Raw genomic sequence first — 24,968 nt, forward strand, 5'->3', positions numbered from 1 at the left:
TTAACCCTTTGAATATTAGACATAAAGTATGAAGAGAGAGACTCGAGAGAAAGAGATAGGTGTATGGAATACTGGCATTTGCTTGCTCTGCGCCCTGGCTATAACCCTATTAGAGGACTATGTAGGGCAGGAGCCAGCAAACTACAGCTCAAGAGTCAAATCAAGCTCTCTATTTTTGTGAGTAAGATTTTATTGGAACACAGACATATCCATTCACTTTTTCCCAGAAATGGCAGAGTTGATTAGTTACCGCATAAACATGGCTCATGAAGCCCCAATATTTACTATTTGGCCCTTACCAGAAAAAAAAAAAAAAACAGCTGACACCTGATCAAGGGTAATTTTTTAAGACCTTGGTGTAGGAAAAATGTTTAAAACAAGATAAAACAGAGAAAAAATTATTTAAAAACAGACTGAGAAACTTATCTACATTAAAATTAAGAATGTGAGTTCATAAAAAAAATCATAAAGTGAAAAGACAAGCTGCAAACTGGGATACAATATTTTCAACAGCATATAACTGAAAATAAAAAGAACTCCTAAAATTAATAAGAAAAAAGTTAAACAACCCCTTTAAAGTAAACAATAGTCAAGGAGGACATTTCACAGAAAAGGAAGCAAGTACTGCAATTGCAAATATAAAAAGATGCTCCATTGTATTAAAAAGAGAGGAATGCAATTAAAACCATAATTCAGTACCATTTCATACTTTAAATATTCTCAAAATTTTAATATCAGATGTGGAGCAACAGGAACTGCCATCAATTCCTAGAGGAAATTTAAATTAGTCCAATCACTTTAGAAAAAAGTTTGCCATTATCTGTAAAGAAGATTATATATGTATCCTATAGTCTATAAATTCCAAACTAAAACACAACTCCTGACACCTAAATACCAAGATATATATATGTGAATGTTTACAGCAGCATGTTTTCTAAGAGAGCGGGAAGAGAGCAAAACAAAAAAAACAAAAACTAAAACTGCAAACAGTACATACATGCATTAACAGTAGAATGGATTAGTAAATGGCCTATCATGCTGTAGTGAAATATGAATAAAATCAGCTATAAGCATTAATACGAATAAATTTATAAAACAAACTACTGAGTGTTAAGAATTATGTATTCCATTCACATAAAGTTCTAAAACAACAAAATTAAATAACATAATATCTAGAGGTACATACATACAGTCATAAAATAATAAAAAAGAGCCAGGGAACAATTCCTCCAAAGTTCCAGAGATAGAGGGGGGTATAATCTATGGGTCATTCTAAAGTACTGGAAGTGTTTTATTTTTTAACATGGGTGGTAAGTACACTGATGTTTGTTTTATTACTTTTCTTTTCTCCAATCTGTAAATAGACACCATACATCTGTTTTGTATGTGTGATATAATACAAAAAAAAAAACAAAATTAAAAACTAGCAATATAAATTTCAAATATTTCATATAAGTCTGCTTAAGATACAGCCAGTTGAAACCAAAGGACTTTTTATTGCTAAATAAAGATATGAACTCTTACCCTGTGCAACTTTTTCAACATTTCTAGGAGAGTTTCAATATGACAGAGATTCTCAGCACTCTCAGTCCCGTCATTCATCTGAGAGATGATGGCTCCTTTAAGCATCTGGACCAGTTTGCTGAAAGCAGATTCTTGTAAAGATGCCCAATGCTTCTCTGAAGGATGCAAAGAGGGTAATTATAACTGTTAGGGGAAATATATAAATAGCATGTAGTTTCTCTTGGATTCTTGAAAGTAAAAACCAAAACAGTCAATTCTTTCTAAAACTGATGATAAAATATTTAAAATATACATCACAATTACAAAAAAACATGGTGATAAATTTTTCACTGAAAAAATACAATTGTAGTTAAAATAAAATTGAATGTAATGTCTTAGAAAAAAATTCCTTGACAATTAAAAGACCCACAAACTTGATCTAATTAATTTGTGAAAAACACAAAATTAAAATAATCATATTCTTTGCTCAGATGGAAAAACATACTGTCTCTAAAAACTAGAGTGAGAACTATTTGTGATTGCACGATTTTCTTTCTGTGCTCTTAGCTTGAGGTTTTTAACTCTTAAAACACATTTTAAAAAAAACAAGAACAAAACACCAAATTGACTTTAAAGTAGCTTTTTATCACTTATGTTATCTAGATTCAGTAAAACATGAGAAACAATTAACTTTCTTGGGCTAACTGTACTATGTAGGTTAAAAAAAAAACCCTCATGATAATCTAATCAAGCCCCTAGACCTAACTCTCAGTTTCTAGAAATACAGGGAAATGTGGAAAAATCAGACAACTCTAGATATAGGTCATGCTATAAGACAATTGACCTGGACTCTTAAAATACAAGGCTAGAAATACCTTTTGAGACAAATGGAGCAATGTGAATATGGTCTGAATATTAAAAAATACAATGGAATCATTTATCACTTTTTTAGGTGTGATGATATGGTAATGCAGGATTCCATATTCTTAGGAGATGCATGCTGAGGTATATTTTCAACTTACTTTCAAATAGTTCAGTAAAAATAAAATTTTCAACTCACTTTCAAATAGTTCAGTAAAAATAAAATGCAATTTGTACATAAAGAGATAAATAATATATGGTTACATGTTAATACTACAGTATTATTCTTTCAAGTCTCCATGTGTTTGGAATTTTTCATAATGAAAAGCTGGGGACAAGCGATGTATGCATCATCTCAAGAATTCCAAAAAAGTAGGAAAACAATCTATTTTGGATAACCAGAGTCATCATTATAGCTGGTTTAGAACATGCTAGGAATATGAACTAAAAAACATGAATGCATTTCCAATCATTCATCTAAATTTTGCCATAACTTTACTGGAAGGCAAGGCATGTCTACTGTATCTGTATTTCAAATACATATGAAAATATTTTCAAATGTAAACCATCAGTCTTACCTAGAACTCCTGAAGACTGGTCACTCATTTTATAAACAGCCTTTGCAAATGGAACCACCAGGCTCTCCCAGTTCTTTGAATCATGCATCACAGGACATTCTGGGAGCAGGAAGAAAACTGATAAAGCTTCTTGGTGTGGAGAATGAAATGGAAGATTTCTGAGCAGATTATCTCTGACACTTGTGGTTATCTGTGGTCAAAAAGGACCAGGGAAAAGGCACTCAAACTAAAGGAATTGGATATAAAACCTGGAATTTCATAACATTATGAAATAGAAATAAACATTTAGATTTTCTGAAACCCATGTGTCAACCCCATCTCACCTATTCTCCCAAATGCCTGAGAAAAATATGTGGCACTTTTTCTCCCATTTTAACCATTGGGGAGCATGAAGGAGATCAAAAAGAAATCACATGTACAAGAGTTACACTAAACAAACAGTGGATTCAGAACTAATAAGACAGCCTTCCAGTAATAAGTACTACATTCTACCCTTCAGCTCACACTATCACACCTCACTTTTTTAAGAAGAATGTATCAGTACCAAAAAATGAGGCAAAACACACAAAAAATGCAAACAATAAACTAAAATAACTACAACAACAAAAATCAACATGGTTTCTTAATTCTTCTCATTATGACCACCAGTCTCATCATAAACTCCTTCCACAACAAACCCTAGATTCTGGTCATTCCAATCTCCTTAGAGTTTCCCTAATTCAGAATGTAATAGTTCAGGAAAAATAAAATGGAATTCTGAATTTTTATTTGATATGTTTGCTCAGACATTAAAGCATTTTAAACAAAACCTACTAAGAAGATAATATGCACGGAGTACTTAGTGTTTGTCAGATATTGTGCTAAGTGATTTACCTACATTAGGTATTTAATCCTCATTCTCGAGAACACAGAAATTATCCTTAATCCCATTTTATAGCTGAGAAATCTATGCCTCAGAGAAATGAAGTAACTATCTGAAGATCAAACGCAGTTAGGTGGGAGTGCACCATGGATCTGATTCTAAAACTCAAAACTCTTAATCACTTAAGTATAATGAGACATTGGATAATATATCTCTATATGTAGAAATTCTTAAAATTATCTCTACTTTTATATCAAAACATTATATTGGGCTCCTAGTATGAGGCTTGGGCCTTGTAATTACGCATGTTTGATAACTTTTAATACATACCAATGGCACATAGCCTTCCTATTTCTCATTAGCATATCCCCAAACCTTCCACCTCCACCCCCTAACCCTTAGCGTGTGCCATTCTATTGGATTTATCAAGCCAGTTTCATTGTTTCATTCACTGTGCCTTGGAGCAGCACACTTTTCTGGCTGCCTGGAATGTCTTTCCCCATATAAGTACCTGGTAAACTCCTACTTCCTCTGGGCAGCTAGTTCTGAGTACCCTAAATAGAGTTGACCACCCATTGCAAGAGTGTTGACTGAATTCATTTATCCAATAATGTTTGTTTTACATACACTAATTCTGAGTTAGGCACTAGGGAAGGCAGTGGTGTGTAAACCATACCCAGTCTTTGTACTTTACCTGCATGTACGTATCTGTCTGTCTTACTAAAATGTGAGCTTCTAAAGGACAAGGACCATGTCTCTCTATTGTTCATCAAGGGTCATCATTACAGAGTCCAGCAAATAGTAAGTATTCAAATGTTTTCTGAATGGATGCCGAAAATCTTATAGAAATCCTTATTATAGAAACGCAAGGGGAAGCAGATTTGGCCCAATGGATAGGGCGTCCGCCTACCACATGGGAGGTCCAAGGTTCAAACCCAGGGCCTCCTGACCCATGTGGAGCTGGCCCATGTGCAGTGCTGATGCGCACAAGGAGTGCCCTGCCACACAGGGATGTCCCCCGTGTGAGGGAGCCCCATGTGCAAGGAGTGCACCCTGTAAGGAGAGCTGCCCAGTGCAAAAAAAAGTGCAGCCTGCCCAGGAATGGCACTGCTCACACAGAGAGCTGATGCAGCAAGATGACACAACGAAACGAGACACAGATTCCAGGTGCCACAGACAAGAATACAAGCAGACACAGAAGAACACACAGTGGATGGACACAGAGAGGAGACAACTGGGGGAGGGAGGACGGGGAAGGGGAGAGAAAAAAAAATCTTAAAAAAAAGCCCGAAAACAAAACAAAGCTTGCACACACACACAAAAAGAAACTCCAGACAGAAAGAAACCTTGCAAATCTTCTAATCCAACTATATCCTTCTGAAACAGTGGAAGACTGTCCTATGATTATGTCATGTGTACAGTGTACATTATACATTATTTTTGTGGAAAGGCCCAACCTCTTTCTTTCACAGATGCAGAAAAGATCTTCTATTTTTAGTGATCTTTCCATGGCTGTATTCAGTAACGTTTATTCAGAATCTTACTGAAAGAAAGTTAAAACTGGCCTTGATAGGAGGACTTTAAGTAATCAGTAGAAAATGGGCAGGAACAAATGTTGACAAAATAGTCCATAAACTAGTTCTTAGGTTAATGTTACAGGTAGTAGTACTGAGTGCTGCAAAACCCTAATAAAGGTGTTCATTTGACATTGTCATGATGCCACATAATTAGTTGGGGACTGAATCATGTTCCCCATGAAAGTCTTAATCCCCATTCCTGTGGCTGAACCTGACCTTTTGAAGATGTTATTATTAGTTAGGGTGTGGTCAAGTGGAATCAGAGTGGGCTTGGAGGCTTTATAATTAGAGAAATTTAGATGCAGCAAGTCAGTAAAAGCCAGAGAAGAGACATTGTCATGTGACGGAGGACTGCCATCACTGGAATGCTACCAACTCCAGGCAAAGTATGAACTTGATGACTTTGAACTTTCAGCCTTCAAAACTGTGAAACAATAAATGCTTGGTGTTTAAGTCAACCTACTGTGTGGTTTTTTATCAAAGCAGACCTTGCAAAATTTAGATAATCAGGGATAATTTTTACCTCAGATCCCTTGTGGACTGTGGTTCTGCCAAAGTTAGCAGAATTAAACTTTCCATCTTCCCTAAGAGAAAGGAGCATGAGAGAGGATTTGCAGCTAGGATAGAGAATGCTGACTGTAGCAGACAGGGCAAGAGAGGAGGTGATGGAGCAGAGAAGATGGAGAGCAAAAGGAAGGCAGAGAGAAAAGAGCAAAACGGAGAGGAAAGAGAATTAGAGAGCCAAAAGAGGGAAAGGCAGAAAAAGAGAAAGACAAGGAGAAAAGAAGAAGAGGAGAAAGGTTGAGAGTGAGAAAAAGAGAGAAAGGAGAAATGAGAGCAAGACCCAGAGAAAAATAGGTTGAGAGAAGAGCATAGAAAATGCTATCCCTAGATTAACAGAATAGGGAAATAAAATTAATAAAGCTTGTGTTAATAATGGCTAAATTAATAAAGGAAACATGCATGTTTGGAGCACCTGGAGGTATAAAACCTAAAAACAGTAATTATGATGCTGAAACAAGGTTGCAACATTCTGAGAAAGAAAACGGAAATTCTGGAATCTTCAGAAAAGGAAGTGCAATGAAACAAAATACATAGAGGATGAGTACAGGCAATTCCTTGGTAAGGGGGATGGTCATGTCAGAAAAAGTATTCTTATATCTATATTCATGCTTAAAATAATTGCATATAAAATATTCTTACTCCAGTGTGCCAATCTCTAATCATTTTTCTAAAGGCACAATTTGGAAATACTCTCTCTCTCTCAGAGTGTGTGTATGGATGTGGGTGTGTGTACGAATGAATTTTAGATTATTTGTAATTCATCTGATCACCACATCAACTGTTTTGCTCTAAACAGACAAACTATTGAATGCTGAGTTTCACTTAATCTGAATCTACTACATGGTCTCAGAGAATCTCTCAAAACAAAATATTTCTTCTGAAATGTTGGGTTCTCATAAGAAATGCTCTAGTGTATTTTCTTTCTCCAAATAATGTGAAGAATACCAGCTCAGTAATCCAGTCCTTTTGGGTTAACTCCTTAAATGTGTTTCTTGCTGTATTTAAGTCCACATGAATAGACATTGTTTCTGCAGTTATTCTATGGAAGCAAGAAATATAAAAAATGGATAAGTGAAAAAGGACACTTCTAAATTAAGAATATCATTTCATTAGATTATCTGTCTAGATATAAAGCTTCTTCTAAATGCCTAATTTCAAGAAAATTACTTTTTTTCTTTATAAGAACTGTAATAATTTGCATAAATACACATACAAATGAAAATGTCATGGACAACAACTGATTATTTCTAAAATGCTATCAAGGTTGTGTTAACGATATATATATAACATTGGACTTCAACTAATGTTGTATATCTGAAATGTATAGGTGATAAATATTTATTATTCATAGTAAATTAATCACAGAAGAAAATTAAAGGTTTTTCCTGTTTCTAAAAAAATATGACCATTCTTCCAGTTACATGAATTGCAAGTGGGACCAAATAAAGGGGCTTTAGAGAATGTAAGCTAAGTTAAAAGAATTAAAAATTCTTGGCATAATAGTACAAAATTATTAGTGAAATGTATGACTATCTAAATAACCTATGAATTACATTTATACTGGACTATGAAAAGAAGTGCAAAGAAGTTTTTTCAACATATTTAAAAACTGAAAGAAACCTTAATACATAGCAATAAGGAAATGATTACATACATGTCCTTCTTAAGGAATACCATGAAGTTTTTTAAAAGGTGTTATAGGAAAATAATGAATAGAATGAAAAATGGATAAATATATTAAGCATAAAGCAGGTATACAATATTGCCCCATTTTTGGTAAAAGAATACATTTGCAGAAAAAAGAATATTATACAAATGCTAGCTATTACTCTTATGTGGTGGGTTATGGGTGATTTTCACTTTTTTTCTTGTTCATGTCAGTATTTTTGACATTTTCTAAAGAGAGGATATTTTTGCTTTTGTAAGTAAATAAATAGATGAAAGTAATTTTTAAAAAGAGATAAACACATAATTATTTTCCCTCAAATCAATTTTTTACAAGTCTTTCACAGTATCTTTAACAGAACTTGATTGTATAGTATGTATTACCTTTTCTCTAAAAAACTTCCAGTCAGACAAGCAGGATGTGAAAATATCTCTCTGATTTCCCTACATAAGGAATAAAGCAGTAGTTAAAACAAATCGTGCTTTACAGAATGCCTCTTTATACCATAAAGTGTAAAAAATAAAATATCTTATAACTGTCCTTCAAACTTCTCTGTCTCCTATTTTTTATGCATAGTAACCTTGGGCATCTAAAAGTCTATGGAAAACGGACTTTGGCCCAGTGGTTAGGGCGTCCGGCTACCACATGGGAGGCCCGCGGTTCAAGCCCCGGGCCTCCTTGACCCGTGTGGAGCTGGCCCATGCGCAGTGCTGATGCGCGCAAGGAGTGCCGTGCTACACAGGGGTGTCCCCCGCGTAGGGGAGCCCCACGCGCAAGGAGTGCACCCATAAGGAGAGCCGCCCAGCGTGAAGGAGGGAGCAGCCTGCTGAGGAATGGCGCCGCCCACACTTCCCGTGCCGCTGACGACAACAGAAGCGGACAAAGAAACAAGACGCAGCAAAAAGACACAGAAAAACAGACAACCGGGGGAGGGGAGGGGAATTAAATAAATAAAAATAAATCTTTAAAAAAAAAAAGTCTATTTGCTAAATCTCAAAATTTCGGTGGCAAATATGAAAAATAGATAATAACCAGGGGAGTCATGGAAAAAGAGGAAAAGGCTTGACCAAGGGGCTAGTGTTTTCTGGGACAAAGAAAACACTCCTAACCTACCCAATGTTCCAAGCCTTGCTTATTTTTGTTTGGTAGCACTGAAACAAACAAACAAATATATATACATCATAAATTAAAGATGGGATGGGTTATACTTAGTTTCATATTAGATGTAATGGTGCAAATAATTCTTGATTATTTATGCTCTACAAATTGCAATGTGCAAATATTTCCCAGAACTAGAAAGCCACTACTAAATATACCTCTAAAAGATTTTTGCAAGTGAGAATATAATCTTTACAGATGGTAGGAGTTCTTTGGTTTAGAGCCGCATTACCCAAACTGTTCAGGTGTGAATAGGAGGTTACAAACAAGTGGTTCCTCCATCAGTCAGGGTTGAGTACTGCTACACTAGATCCCCTGTTTAAAGAGGTCACCACATACATAAACACATTACAGACCCAGAGAAGTCCTGCAATAGAGAAAGTTATAATTAAGGACTTAATTCCTGTGGAGTTTATATGTGAGTGGACCACAGCACCTCACATCTCTGTATTTTGCAGAAAGAGTTTGGGAGCACTGTTTTAGAAAGACATACAAGCAGACAGACACTTGGGGTGTACCTTTTTGTAGTCTGCCACTGTTTAGTCCCTACATCAGCAATCCATCTCTCTATAGTCCTTTCATTCAATGTAGGAATTTTCCTCCTCATATTAACATAGGAATTCTACAAACAAACAAAAAAGTAAAATGCAACAATATAGACTAATACAGAGACAGGGTAATACTGCTTTTTAAACTTGCGTAATAAAGCTCTGGGATCACCATAAAGTGAGAATCTACCAAGGAAGAATTCATCATTTACTTGGTTGCCAATTTATTGTCCAAGGGGCCTTATACCCCAAATAAATGTTCCTGAGTGCCTCAATACTCAGCACTTAGTACAGGTAAAATTAGATTAAACTGAATATCAGACAGCCTTGAGAGGGAGATCTTAAAAGAGCTGTGGGTAAATTGGAAGAATTCACTTTGCCTAGTTGAAGTAGTACAAAAAGGTGATGAACTAATGATGATATATAAGCCTATGAACGTCAGATCTTTTTTACTTCTAGCTGACAGTTATTTTAGAATCTGTCCACTCGGACATTGACTAAATACCACTGATAAGGATCTCCCCAAAAGGTGAGTATTAGCTAAGGAAATCACTCTAATTTACCATTAACTGGGGATAACTCTGCTGATTTCTATGGGTATTTATGTGGCTTAGACATTAAAGATCAATAATGTCCAGCTATTTCTAAAAAATTTAGTCTAGTAACCAGATGTTTTTGTGATTCACCAAACCTAGGTTCTGGAACTTCTGGTTTTGTTTAAAATACCATATTATAGAACATCTAGAGATAGATTTTTACCTCTTTTTCCACCCAGAGCAAGATGCTTTGGTTCCCTCCAGCAATCATTATTAACTGCTTTACTGAGGTGTGGCTTTCTGAAGGATGTACAAAGAGTTCAGGAAGTCATTTAGCACAAGCGAGCACATTTGATTTAAAATAATTTCACATTCTTCTTAACAGCGATTTTATCTTTTTAATAGACCAAGGCCCAGCACATTTCCCATTGCTTAAGAAGCAGAAATATATACATTTCAGGGTAAAATCTAGTTGTAGTTGACAAACATAGGTGATTCACGAAGGTGTCATGTCATATAATTAACATTAGTGCTTAAATATAAAACAGTCAAAGAAATATTTGATATAATTCGGCTCCCATTCCTGAAAACCATATTCTACAACTCAAGATTTAACCAATGACCTGATGGCTATCCAATGGCTGTGAAGAATATAAATAAGTGCTTCAAGTCCATGTAACTGGTTATAAGGAGCCAATGAAGATAACATATGAACTGCTTAGGGAAATAATTCTATTGCTCATTTCTCCAGGACTGAGAGAATTTTGTCACTTTAGGTCACCATTACATTTTTAGAAACAAGTTATAAAAGTGCTCAGAGGCACAATTAAAGTTGAGTTTTTCATAATTTAGGGTCCCAGGGCTAGGCATATCCCAGTTGCTCATAATCCTGTGGGACTGATCTGATGACAGGCCACCTTAATTAGGTAGGAAAACTAATCACCACGGAATTAATAAATCTCTCACAACCTGGAATCAGAGTTGCAAGTGCCTCTGAATCCATACCATCTATTTTATTTTGTATCATTTGAGTTCACATTAATCCTAATCTGAAGGAGTTAAGAGAAAAAGAATAGTTATTTTGATGAAGTCAGTGTTTAGAGAAACCTCTTTCATACTCACACATTGCTGTCCTTGTCACATCATACACTTAGAAAAATTAATTTCTCTAAAAAGTTTATATGTCAGATATGCTTTTCATAGAATTTACCAAATTTGAGTTCTTCATTTGATGGCAATTTCATGACACATGGTATCAGCTGGTCATGTGTTCCATCATTTCCCAGTTGTCCTTCTTTTCCAGAACCAAAAGCAAAGACCTTTCCCAAATCAGAAGCATAGGCAAGTGTGTGCCACCTATTAAATAAAAGCACATATGGTCAATTCTCGATCATGCATCTTGATAAGAGTATGTAGCTATACAGTGAGCTGCCAAACTTAGGTTACCCAGTGAGAGTGAAATTAGTAAACTAACCCTTAATGGGTGGAATTAACTATTTGGAACCAAGAAATTATTCATGTGTGGCTGAGATGATTTTGAAATCCCTCAAGACTTCTGCATGATGCTGTGCATTAGGAAATGGTGTTCTCTCTGTTGGGAAAAAACATCTTCCCTTGCCTCCTACTCCTTTTTTAAATTTTTATTATTTTTATGTATTTCTCTCCTCTTCCCCCCCTCAGTTGTCTGCTCTCTGTGTCCATTCGCTGTGCGTTCTTTTGTGACAGCTTCTATCCTTATCAGTGGCACCGGGAATCTGTGTTTCTTTTTGTTGCATCATCTTGTTGTGTCAGCTTTCTGTATGTGCGGCACCATTCTTGGGCAGGCTACACTTTCTTTCGTGCTGGATGGCTCTCCTTACGGGGCGCACTCCTTGCACATGGGGCTCCCCTACGCGGGGGACACCCCTGCATGGCAGGGCACTCCTTGCGCGCATCAACACTGTGCATGGGCCAGCTCCACACGGGTCAAGGAGGCCCAGGGTTTGAACTGCAGACCCCCCATGTGGTAGACGGACACCCTATCCATTGGGCCAACTCTGCTTCCCTCCTATTCCTTTTTAAAGCCTCAGCTTCAGAGTCACCACTTTTTGGAAGCCATCTCTGAGTCCCTTCTTTCCCAACATAAAAGAATAAATCAGGTCACCCTCTCTAAGCTCCCATCCCCAAAGATCTTCATCACACTAATTCTTGCTGATTTGGTCAATGGTCTTTCCCACAACCCTGGGAATTCCCAAAAGCAGGGACTGAGTTATGTCCCTATCTTCAGAGCTTAGCACTACATCTGAATTTGAGTATATGCATAAATAATTGCATATACTCAATGTGTTGCATAATTTACGATGACTAGGTTTAAACTATGAGCTTGTATATTACTATAACTAGAAAGTTTTAAACCCAATCAACGTCATTGCACCTCATCTAAAGGAACAATGTTGGAAGCGGATGTGGCTCAACGATAGAGCATCTGCATACTATGCAGGAGGTCCAGGGTTTGAACCCAGGGCCTCCTGGACTCTGTGGTGAGCTGGCCCACGTGCAGTGCTGCTGCGCTAAAGGAGTGCCATGCCACGCAGGGGTGTCCCCCATGTAGGGGAGCCCCACGTGCAAGGAGTGCGCAGTGCAAAAAAATGCAGCCCGCCCAGGAGTGGTGCTGCACACAGAGAGCGCTGACGCAGCAAGATAATGCAACAAAAAGAGACACAGCTTACTGGTGCCGCTGAGAATGCAAGCGGACACAGAAGAACACACAGCAAATGGACACGAGAGAACAGACAACTGGGGGGTGGGGGGGGGGTGGGGAGGAAGGGGAGAGAAATAAATAAAATAAATCTTAAAGGAAAAAAAGGAACAATGTATTGACAGAGGTGAGCTATTAACGTAGTGTAAAATAACGCATTACCACAACAGGAAAAGTAGAATTGTAAGAACTAGAAATAAGCAGTGTTTTCAATTCCCAGCATAAAAGGACACTGAGTGTGTTGAGGATGAGAATTTCTCTTACTAGAGGCAGATTAGTTGTGGGACATAAAATAAGATTAAGGCAATGCCTCAAGTTCCCTAGAAAAGGGGCATTAGGTCGTACAAAAACTGTGCTTCACAGACATAGCCACATGGATGCTAGTTTTTTTATTAGCATGGTTAGTATACACCACCTTTAAGGAACTGTGCAACTCTGGGTACCATAACAAAACTTAGTTCCTGGGGAGCTGATGTTGCTCAGTGATTAAGCACCAATCACTGAGTGATTGGTGGACCTCCCACATATGAGGTCTTGGGTTCAATCCCCAGCCCCAGCACCTCACACACACACAAGATTTTTTTTAAATTGTGTTACTGGAGCAACCAAGATGAACATCACCACCTGGAGTATGGTTATCTCACTCAGACACTGCCATAATACTGCATAAGACTGTCTTATGCAGGAGCCACCCAGTAAATCTTCTTGAGACAGAGCTTCCCAAACATGAAAGTACTAACTTTACTCTTTGGGAAATGGTATACACACTCTTTCCTAAAAGAAAAAAAAAGAGGTATTGTAGGGTAGTATGAAAAATTTAAAAATTATAAATGATAATCAAGAGACCCCAAATGAATGGGAGGATTTAGGGGATGGCTCCTGGTTATTCCCCAGGGCACTCAGCATTCTCCTGAACCTGTAGGAGTATGGCCTCTGTTTCCATTAAGACATCTCTACCCTGGCTCTTTCACTTGTACCACAAGCCACTCAAGGGAACGTGCATTATGAAGAATATAAAGTGGTGATTACACTTCTTTGGTCAGTGCAGAGATACCAAATGCAGAGAATCACACCATTCCAATAATCTAGTCTACTTTGATATTTACATTTATATAATTTTATTCCAAGATCATAAAAGAATATGTCTATAGACATATAAAATATGTCTGTATTTTATAGTATGGGCTTCAGTAACCTAACAAATGAACCCAATATTTGAATAGAGTCCGAATTTGCTTGTGTTTATTAAGGAAAAAATTGCCCAAAGGAAGAATAAGTGTATGCGCATGAAACTATTTCTTAACTTCACCAACACCCAATATCTCACAGGCAAGCAGTGGACTGATGAATCTGATGACCAAAGAAGAAAATAATTAAGTTAACCAAGGAGTTCAAGCAAGGATTTTCGTCTATATACATAAAAGAGCTGGAAAATCAAACTTCTCAAAACATTCCACTCAAATACCACTGAGTTTTCAGTATACTTTACTGTGACCAGAGCAGGCCACCCTGAAAGAATTATGGCAACTAAAGAGTATATAGGCCCTGAGATGCTGATTATACTAATGAATAATCCTTTGTGATTCATGTTCACATTTACCTTTATGAAAAATAACTTATTTTTCGTAAAGATAAATATGCATCAGAAAAAGTTACAAAGGTATTTCAATAAAGGGGCAATAGAAAGTTAATTGTATTTGTTCATTTAAAAAATCAGTTAAACTGTCTGGCATTTCCTAAGGAAGTTTAATATAGATTTTCTTCAGGACCCAGCCATAATACTACTAGGTATATACCCGAAAGAACTGAGATCAGTGATACGAATAGACATCTGCACACTGGTGTTCACAGCGTGTTATTCACAATTGCCAGATCAGGTGCCCATCAACCAATGAACTGATAAACAAACTGTGGTATATACACACCATGGAATATTATGCAGCTGCAAGAAGAAATGAAGTCATGAAGCATAAGACAACATAGATGAGCCTGGAGGAAATTATGCTGAGTGAAGCAAGCCAGACACAAAGGGACAAGTACTGCATGACTGTGCTATTATGAACTAAAAATATCGTGTAAATTCATGGAGTGAATAACTAGAATATAGGTTATGAGAAAATAAAATGAGGTTAGAGAATGGAAAGCTGAGGGTTAATGTGTGGAGAACTGGTAAAAAGATTGTTTGCTAATCTTTGGAAATGAATAGAAAAGGTGAAAGCATACCATAATGTTTGTAACTAGCAGTGTTATTATATGGGTATAACAGTGATTGAAAGAGAAAGTCTAAGGTCATGTATATTACTATAAAGAAGCTAAAAAATATAAGATGAGACTATAGCATATTGAAACCTCATGCAAAATATTACCTCATGGAAAATATTGCATATATAAGGCTGTTTTTCTTTGAAACTAAACAAATGAATGTTAATGTTACAAGATGTTAGTATCAGGCAAACATACCCAAAGCAAACTATGGACAGGAGTATACAGTAAAATATTAATAATCTTCCAGTAAGAGTAATAAAAGGAAATATACTAAGGACAATAAACTAGATACAAGGTACTACATAGTGCTTGACTCCATCTATACAAAATATAAATACAAATAAACTAAAAAGACAGAAACAGACTATCAACTATGTACAGCAGGGGAAGCATAGAGAGATTGAGAAGTGATGAGTTTTGTTTGATTTTTTCTTTATTACTATTATTAGTATTGGAATAATGAAAATGCTCTCATAATGATTAAATTGATGAATGTACAACCATGTGATTATATCAAATACCATTGATTGGACTGCATGCTATATTAATATGTATCAATAAAATTGATTTGTTTAAAAAAATAAAAAATAAATCCAAATGGATCAAATATTTAAATGTATACTAAACCACAAGACTAGAAAAAAATTAGTTACTGTCCAGGAAAAACATAAAATTCCCTGAAATTATTCAGCTCATATATGTAAGAAACTTGAAAGGTGTTTTCCCAAAGGTAACCATCTAAAAATTTACATAACATTATCAATAATAGGTTTAGAAAAACCTTTCCAAGAGGTGTAATATGGGGACATTTTCAGGACTTGGAATTGTCCTTAAATGACACTGCAATGACAGATACAGGCCATAATATATCCTGCCACACCCTACAGAATTAAGTAGGAGAGAGTGCAAACTACAATGTAAACTCTAATCCATGCTTAGTGGTAATGCTCCAAAACGTGTTCATCAATTGCAATGAACATACCACAACTAATGGAAGAAGTTGCTAATGTGGAGAGAAGGAAGGTGTGACAAATGGGAACCCCTTATATTTTTTATGTAACACTTTATGTAATCTAAGTATCTTTTAAAAATAAACAAAAATACATATTAAAAAAAGAAAAACTTTCCTAGATTGTTAATGATAATCAACAATTTTGATTATCCCTACTACAGAATTATTTTTCTGTTCTCTCAAAAGAGCATATTATAAAATCATTGTGATTGGAAGAGATGACTGAGAGTTTGTAGCTAAAAAAAAAGCATGGAAAAAGTATTAGAGAAAGAGGTCAACGTTGTTAATAAAAATATTTTTCTGGAAAAAATCAATTAAAATATGTATATACTACGATTAAGAATTATTATGATTGTCTAATAATGCAAGTTAAGTATCTTCACCCATTTTTTAAAAGATATTTATTTATTTATTTATTTATTCCCCCTCTTGTGGCTTGTTTTTGCTGTCTGTTCTGCGTTCATTTTCTGTGTCTGCTTGTCTCCCTCTGTTGTGTCATCTTCCTGCATCAGCTCTCTGCAGGACGTGAACCCAGGGCCTCCCGTATGGTAGATGGGAGCCCAACTGACTGAGCCACAGTCGCTTCCCTTTACACCCATTTTTAATACTTATATCTCAGTCAAAGTGACTGTGGGAAATTTTATTAAACTATCTATTTAAATTTATCATATTGATTTTCGTCAATTTTCACAGACACTTTATAACTTACCTTCCACATGCTATCTGGGTCACTCTATTCTCAAGGAGCTCAGTCACCAAGCGTGGTCTTAGCTCATTCTGTGTTGAATTGTGACCAAGTTGCCCATATTTTCCACCACCAAAAGTAAATACCAGCCCATCCTAAGGAAAGGTAACTGCATATCAGTTTCTAGAGAAATACCATGCAGAAGTAACAGTCTTTGTATCAATGAATAATTAATATAAGCACTATCAATGTAAAGCCCCCAAGTTATCAGGACAGTCCTGCATGTGGGAAGTGACCTTCCTTCCTGGCAAACGCTAAGTGACCACATCTAGAAGTTCTAGTACTTTCCCCACTACAAAGTGTTCCTCCCCAGATGTATACTCAAAAGGAGACAAAGGTAGACCCACCTTTGTGAGCAGGGCAGTGTGAGAGGCACCACAAGTGAGAAATTCAACTTTCTGATTGTCTAGTTCTTCAACAAGGCAAGGAGAATCTTTATCTATGCAAGAGAAAGAAGAGTTGAAGTGATCAAAAAGAGAAGTTGGATTTCACAATGGAATTCCATAAAATGCCTGGACCTACTCCCCTCAATCCAGCAGTAATAACTGCCATCACACTTTGGCAAGAAAGGCTCTGTGTCAGCAGGTTTAGTTATAGGTCTCAAGGTGAGTAGGGCAGAGGTGAGCAGGGCCTCTCGTGGAGGAATTCACCTGCGAAAGATCAGGCCACTTCCCAGAGCCCATTCTTTTCTTTACAAGGCAACTTGACAAACTTTAACTAATGCATATTTGATATTTCCAATTTGCATTTAGAATGATCCTTTTAATGAGTATAAAAATTATTTTTTTCTTTGAAATTCCTCATACAATGTCACTGCCTCATATTATATCCTCTTTCCTTCACAACTATTTTCCCTTCAAAGCACTTAGAGATTGAGCACAAATAGTTTAACTGTGCCTGTAACCCTTTCTTGCTTTGAATATTTTTCTAACATTGACTTGAGGATTTTCCTGTGTAATCAATCAGCACTAGACCATGTCAAGGAGAAATGCAGTGTTTGGCCAGTGATCTGGGCGATGTTACATTCCTGGGTAAAGCAGTAGAATTTGCTATTAGAGTCTGAAAACTCTGATAAGCTGTTAGGGATTGTGAGAAATTTTGCCATCTAATTGTTTTTTGTATGTGTCCATATATATATAACTGATACCTTATAGAATAAGATTAGGCTATGTGAGGTTTTTAATAGACTCCCAGTATCTTTTTGTCATAACATAACATAACATAACATAACATAACATAACATAACATAACATAACATAACGTAACATAACGATATTAACATATATTTAAGTATGAAAGTACCTTGGAGATCATCTTATTCAAACTTGTTGCTTTACAGAAAAATAAATTAAGGCCTAGAAAAAGTGAAGTGTGACAAGCACCTGCAGTTAGTAATTTGCAAAGTGGGGTTCAGAACCCAGGTATTCAGATCCTCAGGCCGAAATATGCCTCAATTATAGTAACTATTTCCGTACTATGTATGTATCCTGGACTGATTCTGCCCTGAAGAAGAGAGATAATCAGGAAGAAGAGTGCAAATGAACGCAAGGATTCAAACCGTTTCGGAAGGAAAGTCTGTCTTATATTCATCTTTTCTAACAAGTGTTTGTTGATAATACGAATTTGAAAATATGTTTCCATACTGTTGGTATGGCCAAGGCCTAGTTGTCCACAATCATTTTTTCCCCATGAGTAAATGTTTCCAATCATAGACAAGGCCATGCTGTGAGCTTCTCCTGCAGAGATCTGAACCAAGGGGACTCCTGAGAGATTCTCCACAATCTGTGGTATGGAGGTTGAGGCAAATATTCTTCCAACTCCAAGCTGGCCATGTATATTTTGTCCCCAGGCAAAAAGCTCACCACCTTGACATAAACAAGGAAAAGCCTCTCTTATTAAGTTGAAAATGCAGCAGATATTACACTAAAACATTATATATGCTATACGGAGTATAATACCAAAATATTTTATATTCAGCCTGACAGGACTCTCAGAACCCCTGTGTCTGAATCGGAAAAACATAGAAGAATCTTTTTCTTAGTAGTAACAATTTACGTCTTTATTTCCCACCTCAAAGGGTGGAATGAAGCTATATGAACATATTATAATCAAATATAACCTAAAACTATTGTTTTCTCTATCCTCCTTTCATATGTCTGAAAATTCCAAATAAATGACTTAAATTACAGCAGAATATCTTGAAAAGGGTCAGCTTCTTCCTCCATTAATTGAATATACAGAGATTTTTCAGGAAAACAGACTTAGATATTATCTAATTGAGTTGATAATATCTAATGGGGTCCGATAATGTGTATCAGAGAATTAATACCTACTGAGCACCTCTTTGCAAAACACTGAGCAGGATCTGGTGGGAGACAGGGACTCTCCTTCTAACAATTATCAGCCATCAGGAGTACAACCAAGAATATCATCAGGCTCCTTCCTTGTTTCATCAATTTTCATTCTTCCGTGATACTTACCAATAATAAATCCTGAATACTCCCTTAACCTACCCCCAGTAGCCCTTGAACCACTTGATGGCAGGTGTCTCATAGGAGACAGGAAAAATAAAGGGCTGGGAGACTCCCTGAGTTGAGATAACGGTTCAAACACATCCCAGGCCTGTGACCTTGCCACAAAAGCAGGCCTGAGGTATCATGAGCACTTGCCATGAGAGTTGGGGAAGAGCTAGGAAAAGGGAAGAACGTTCAGGAGAAGAATGGTCCAAGAGTGGTTCCAATTCCAGATAAACAGTTTTGATTATTGAGAAAAATTCATTGTCTCATATTTGAAGTTAAAAATACATAACAGGATATATCCTGCCATAACCCATGAAAGTACTGGGGGAGAGTGTAAACTACAATGTAAACTATAATCCGTGCAGTGCAGCAGTGCTCCAAGATGTATGCACCAAATGCAATGCATGTGCCACAATGATGAAAGAAGTTGTTGATGTTGTAGGAGTGAGGAGGTGGAGTGTGGGGTATATGGGAACCTCTTATATTTTTTAATGTAACATTTTTTGTGATCTATGTATCTTCAAAAAAAAAAACAATTAAAAAATTTTTTAAAAAAATAACAAAATGGAGGAATAGTAATCCTGGAACCCTGAAGATGCTATAGGTGAAATATTTCTTTCATTTTGTATCTCTTTTAAGGATAGTACTCAAACCTATAACAAATTCAAAACCACATTTCTGTCCTGTAACAAAGTATATACATTCCACTAACTCTACATACACAAACTCCCTCTAAAAAATAATATTCCAGAAAAGTACCTTTTGAGAGTGCAAGAGAATGATAATCTCCACATGTGATCTGGATTATAATTTTTTCGTTTAAAACACATTGAAATCTGATGAAAGAAAATATATTTTATGTCAATCACCTTACTGAAAGCCAAAATATTAATGTTAGAACAATTCACTGTGCTTGATTATAACTAGCACTCGAGAAAAAAATTTAATTTCACTGCCTTTCATTCAGTACATGTAAAATTTTAAAAATACTATATATGCTTTAATTAGTGGTTTAAGAAGGAAATAATGTGCATTACATAATTTTTAAAAGGATTACTCTAAAAGAATCTTTTGCAAACAATAATTTTATGATGCAGGAATAAGTTCTATTTTACATGATCTACTAGAAAGGCTCACAAATCATTTATGATAAACTCATTTTTTTCCAAGTTAAAAACTTTTACTTTTGGAAATCTAACTTTTTAGTTTTCTAGGCTGCTTCAAAGCAAATACCACAAAATGGTTCAGCTTATATAATGGGAATTTATTTGCTCACAGTTAGAGACCAAGAAAATGTCCAAATCAAGGCAGTGTCAAGGCAATGCTTTCTTTATGAAGACCAGTTGCCGGAGATCCTTGGTTCCTCTGCCACGTGGCAAGGTACATGGTGGCATCTGTTTGTCTCTTTCTCCTCCTCAGGGTTTTGTTGCTTTCAGCTTCTTGCTTCCATGGCTTTCTCCTTCTTGTCTTAAATTCATCCTCTTATAAAGAACTCCAGTAAGAGGATTAAGACTCATTCTCATTGAGGTAGGTCACATCTTAAACTGAGTAGCCTCATCAAAAGGTCCTACTTACAATGTGTCCAGACCCACAGGAATGGATTATATTTAACAATATGTTTTTCTGGGGTACACACAGCTTCAAACAACACTCCACCCTATGGACCCCAAAAAGAAATGTTCTTTCTATATGCAAAATACATTCATTCCATCACAATATCCCAAAAGCCTTAAATCATTTCAGCAACAATACTAAGTAAAAAGTCTCATCAAAATTGGTTATAGGTATAGTCTGTCTTGGGGCACAATTCCCCTCTGTCAGTGGACCTGTGAAACCTAGAGAACAAGCTATCTGCTTCCAATATACAAAGGTGGGGCAAACATGCAATAAAGATTTCCATTCCCATAGGGAGAAATTGGAAGGAAAACAGGGGTCATAAGTCTCAAACAATTCTGAAACGCTGCAGGACATATTCCATTATATTTCAAGGTCCGAGAGTCATCAATGGAATGACATTTTTTCTTCCAAGTCTGATTGAGGAGCAGCCCCGACTCTTCCAAGTTTGCACAGAGGTCATGTTCTCCCCAAATACTGGGGTGAAGGTTTCATCTTCTTCAAGCATTGGGGTAATAACCAGACTCTCCTCAATACTCAGGGCACTGGCTCAACCCTCTCAGAGCCCTGGGGTGGCAGCCAAACTCTCCGCAATCCCCAGGGCATTGGCTCTATCCCTGTCGAACACTGAGATGGTGGCCAGCTCTCCACAATCTCCGGGGCACAGGCTCAGCATTCTTCCTGAGCAATGGGGTGGAAGGTCTGCCTTCTCCAAGGACTGGGGTAGACTCATCCTTTCCAAACACGTGGGTTGGCCCACTCTCTTGGCCTAAGGATGTCTTTGATCCAGCCTCAGCTTCCATGGTCCTGCTCTTGAAGTGATTTTCCTTCAACCCGTCTCTCTTCTGTTCCTGTTAATCCAGACTAGCAGTAATTCTGTTCATACAACTTATTCAAAGAACTTGTTGGTTTTGCATTTAGTACACAGGGTTCCAAACCATCAGACAGTAGGGCTTTCCACAAATCCTTCCTGGATATAACTGCAACTCAAATCCTGACTTCCACAGAAATTGCCTACTAGTTCCGTGTTCAGTTAAACCCTCAGTAGGGCACTAATCTCTGGGGACTCATTTTCCAGAAGCCCAGAATTTTCCAAACCATCATTTTCTGTTTTCTTTGTGACCAGAAGTTCAGTTCTCAGCTCTCAGCTTATCCCTTTACTCTCACATTTCACTACCAGGCTGTACTTTCCACTCTTAGCTTCGAAATATCTCCTTAGCTAAATATACAAGTTCATGACTCTCAAGTTCTGCCTTCCATCTATCCATCTCAATTTTGCCAAGTTCTCTGCCACTTTTAGACAAGAATCACCTTTCATCTACTTTCCAATAACATAGTCATCATTATCTTCTAAGGCCTCATCAGAAGTACCTTTAGCATCCATATTTCTACGAACACTCTCTTCAAAGAAATCTAGGCCTTTTCAATCAAGCACTGCACAATTCTTCCAGCCTATACCCACTATCCAATTACAAAGGTGTTTCCACATTCTTGGTATTTGAAATAGCAGCACCCCACTCTCTTAGTGCCAATATCTCTTTTAATTTCTTAGCCTGCTTCAAGCAAATACCATAAGAGAGTTCAGCTTAAACAATGAGAATTTATTGGCTCATTATTAGAGTCCAGAAAAAATGTCCAAATAAAGCACATCAAGGCAACAGTTTCTTCCTGAAAACCAACTGCCAGAAATCCTTTACTCCTCTGCCACATGGCAAGGCATGTGGTGATGTCTGCTCATCTTTTCCTTCTCTCCTGGGTTTCATTGCTTTCAGCTTCTTGCTTTGTGGCTTTCTCCTCTTTGTCTGAATTTCATTTTCTTATAAAATTAACCCCAGTAAGAGAGTTAAGACCCATTCTGATTTAGAGGGGTCACTCCTTAACTGAAATAGCCTCATCAAAAGGTCCTACTTACAATGGATCCAGACCCACAGGAATGGATTAACTTTAAGAACATGTTTTAAGAACATAGCTTCAAACCATCACACTAATAGGATGGTTGTGACAATCAAATGAGTTAATGAATATGAAAGTCCAATTTGGAACTAAGTAAACTAACAAATCATTTTCTTTAAAGGCTAAAACAACATAGAAGACAACTGGTTTGTAGTTTACTGATGGACTTCACTGGTAGATTCAGAATTCATCTTTTACTTTAAGATGATACTGTGAAAGGCAGGGGATAAGGATCACTTATGATAACATTTTCCTATAAAAATTATGATTGAACTTTGAGTAAAATTAAAACAAGCTTTAATAAAAGAAGAAAAATTCCCTACTTTGCATGTTCTATGGTATAGTTGTACTCAAATGGTTTTCCATCTGAGGACAGAATCAGCATGTGCTCTGCTCCTTGGTCCATGGAATGTATCTTCATTTTTTTCTGTAACTCAAAACACTCTGCAGAACAAAAGCAACCAGAAACAATCGTCACTCTAATTATTACCACTGTTATTATTGATTTCATTATAATACACTTAAATCACCTGGAAGTATTTCAACTAGGCAAACTTTAACTTAATATGATTTTCCTTTAAGAAAATTCAAGTATGAAAATTAGACAAATTAGGAATGACTATTGTCTTGACAATTAATTTTCAATCTGGGAAAGCATTGATTCATACTTTGTTTTAAATGGGAACATACCCTTAAAATAGCCAATTAAATATTTACTTTTAGATGTTTGTTTAATAAGTTGGAACAGAAAAATCTAAATTTGAAGTGGTAGAAATGAAAAGACCTAAAAAATATGACATATTTCAGACAAAATAACAATCACATAAATTTTCATGAACCAGTATAGTTTGTATTTTGAGGTATACGCTCTTTCTAAAAAGTAATAATAAAACCTTTTGGGCTGTTCCAATCAGAAGTCATGCCTATTTTTACAAAAGGAAGGGTTGTGTTTGAGGAATTATTTTCAATTTTTTAATTAGAGATGTTGTAGGTTTACAGAACAATCATTCTTAAAATACAGTATTCCTATATACCATCCTAGTATTAACACTTTGCTTTGGTATGGAACATTTGTTATAATTGATGACAGCACACTTTTATAATTAACTACAATTGATGGAATTATTTAGGGTTCACTATTTGTGCAGTGCTGTTCCATGGATTTTTAAACAAATGTTATTCTATTAAAATCCTAACATTTCCCATTTTAACCACAATCAGATTTCACTGTTGTCAATTACATTCACAATGTTGTGCTACCATCAGCACCATCCATTACCAAAACATTTCCATCATTCCGAATAGGGACCCTGTACATTTTAAACTTAACTTCCCATTTCCTAGCCCCACCCCATCCCCTAGTAACCTATATTAAAGATTTGAGCTCCATTAGTTTCCTTATTTTAATTATTTTCCTATCAGTGAGATCATACAAGAATTTTCATTTTGTGTCTGGCTTATTTCACTCAACATGATGTCCTCAAGGACATCTAATTGTCAGTATTAGAATTACATTCTTTTTATAGCTGAATTATATCCCACTGTATGAATATATTAATACCACATTTGTTTATACATCTGTTGATAGATACTTGGGTTGATTCCATTCTTTTGGCAAATGTGAATGATGCTGTTATGAACATTAGTATGCAAATATCTGTTCAAGTCCCTACTTTCAATTCTTTTGAATATGTATCTAGTAGAGGGATTGATGGGTCATATGGAAACTCTGTACTTAACTTTCTGAGGAACTGCCAAACTGTCTTCCACAGTGGGTGCACCATTTTACATTCCCACCAGCAATGAATGAGTGTTGTATTTCTCCACATCCTCTCCAACACTTGTAATCTTCTATTTTTTAATAGCAGCTATTCTAATGGTTGTGAAATGGGACCTCATTGTAATTTTGATTTGATGACTAATGAGGTTGAGCATCTTTTCATGTGCTTTTGCTCATTTGTATATCTTCTTTGGAGAGATGCCTATTCAATTCTTTAGCCATTTTTTAGTTAGGCTGTGTGTCTTTTTATTAAGTTGAAGGGTTTCTTCATATATTCTGGATATCAAATCTTTATCGAAATATGTAGCTTCCAAATAGTTTCTCCGATTGGGTACATTATCTTTTGTATATGGTATAAGGTAGGGGTCTTCTTTCTTTCTTTATTTTTTTGCAAATGGAGATCCAATTTTCCCAGCACCATTTGTTGAAGAGTCTATTCTTTCCCAATTGAGTGGTCTTTGTCCCCTTGTCAAAAATAAATTGGCAATAA

At 36.3% G+C, this 24,968-nt stretch overlaps 1 protein-coding gene across 1 annotated transcript in view; it reads right to left on the reverse strand.

The window, feature by feature from the left end:
- HERC5 (HECT and RLD domain containing E3 ubiquitin protein ligase 5) overlaps positions 1–24,968 on the reverse strand; it is a 74,653-nt gene that overhangs the window by 38,447 nt on the left and 11,238 nt on the right. The window contains exons 2-13 of the mRNA XM_058295639.2: positions 23,022–23,142; positions 19,891–19,967; positions 18,256–18,477; positions 16,960–17,051; positions 16,577–16,707; positions 11,064–11,209; positions 10,077–10,153; positions 9,288–9,391; positions 7,995–8,054; positions 6,891–6,984; positions 2,943–3,132; positions 1,525–1,679 (exon numbers count right to left, since the gene is read on the reverse strand). Coding sequence (XP_058151622.1) covers positions 1,525–1,679; positions 2,943–3,132; positions 6,891–6,984; positions 7,995–8,054; positions 9,288–9,391; positions 10,077–10,153; positions 11,064–11,209; positions 16,577–16,707; positions 16,960–17,051; positions 18,256–18,477; positions 19,891–19,967; positions 23,022–23,142 — 1,469 coding nt within the window. The remainder of the gene's footprint in view (positions 1–1,524; positions 1,680–2,942; positions 3,133–6,890; positions 6,985–7,994; positions 8,055–9,287; positions 9,392–10,076; positions 10,154–11,063; positions 11,210–16,576; positions 16,708–16,959; positions 17,052–18,255; positions 18,478–19,890; positions 19,968–23,021; positions 23,143–24,968) is intronic.

Source organism: Dasypus novemcinctus, chromosome 1, assembly GCF_030445035.2.
Source record: "Dasypus novemcinctus isolate mDasNov1 chromosome 1, mDasNov1.1.hap2, whole genome shotgun sequence".
Lineage (NCBI taxonomy): Eukaryota > Metazoa > Chordata > Mammalia > Cingulata > Dasypodidae > Dasypus > Dasypus novemcinctus.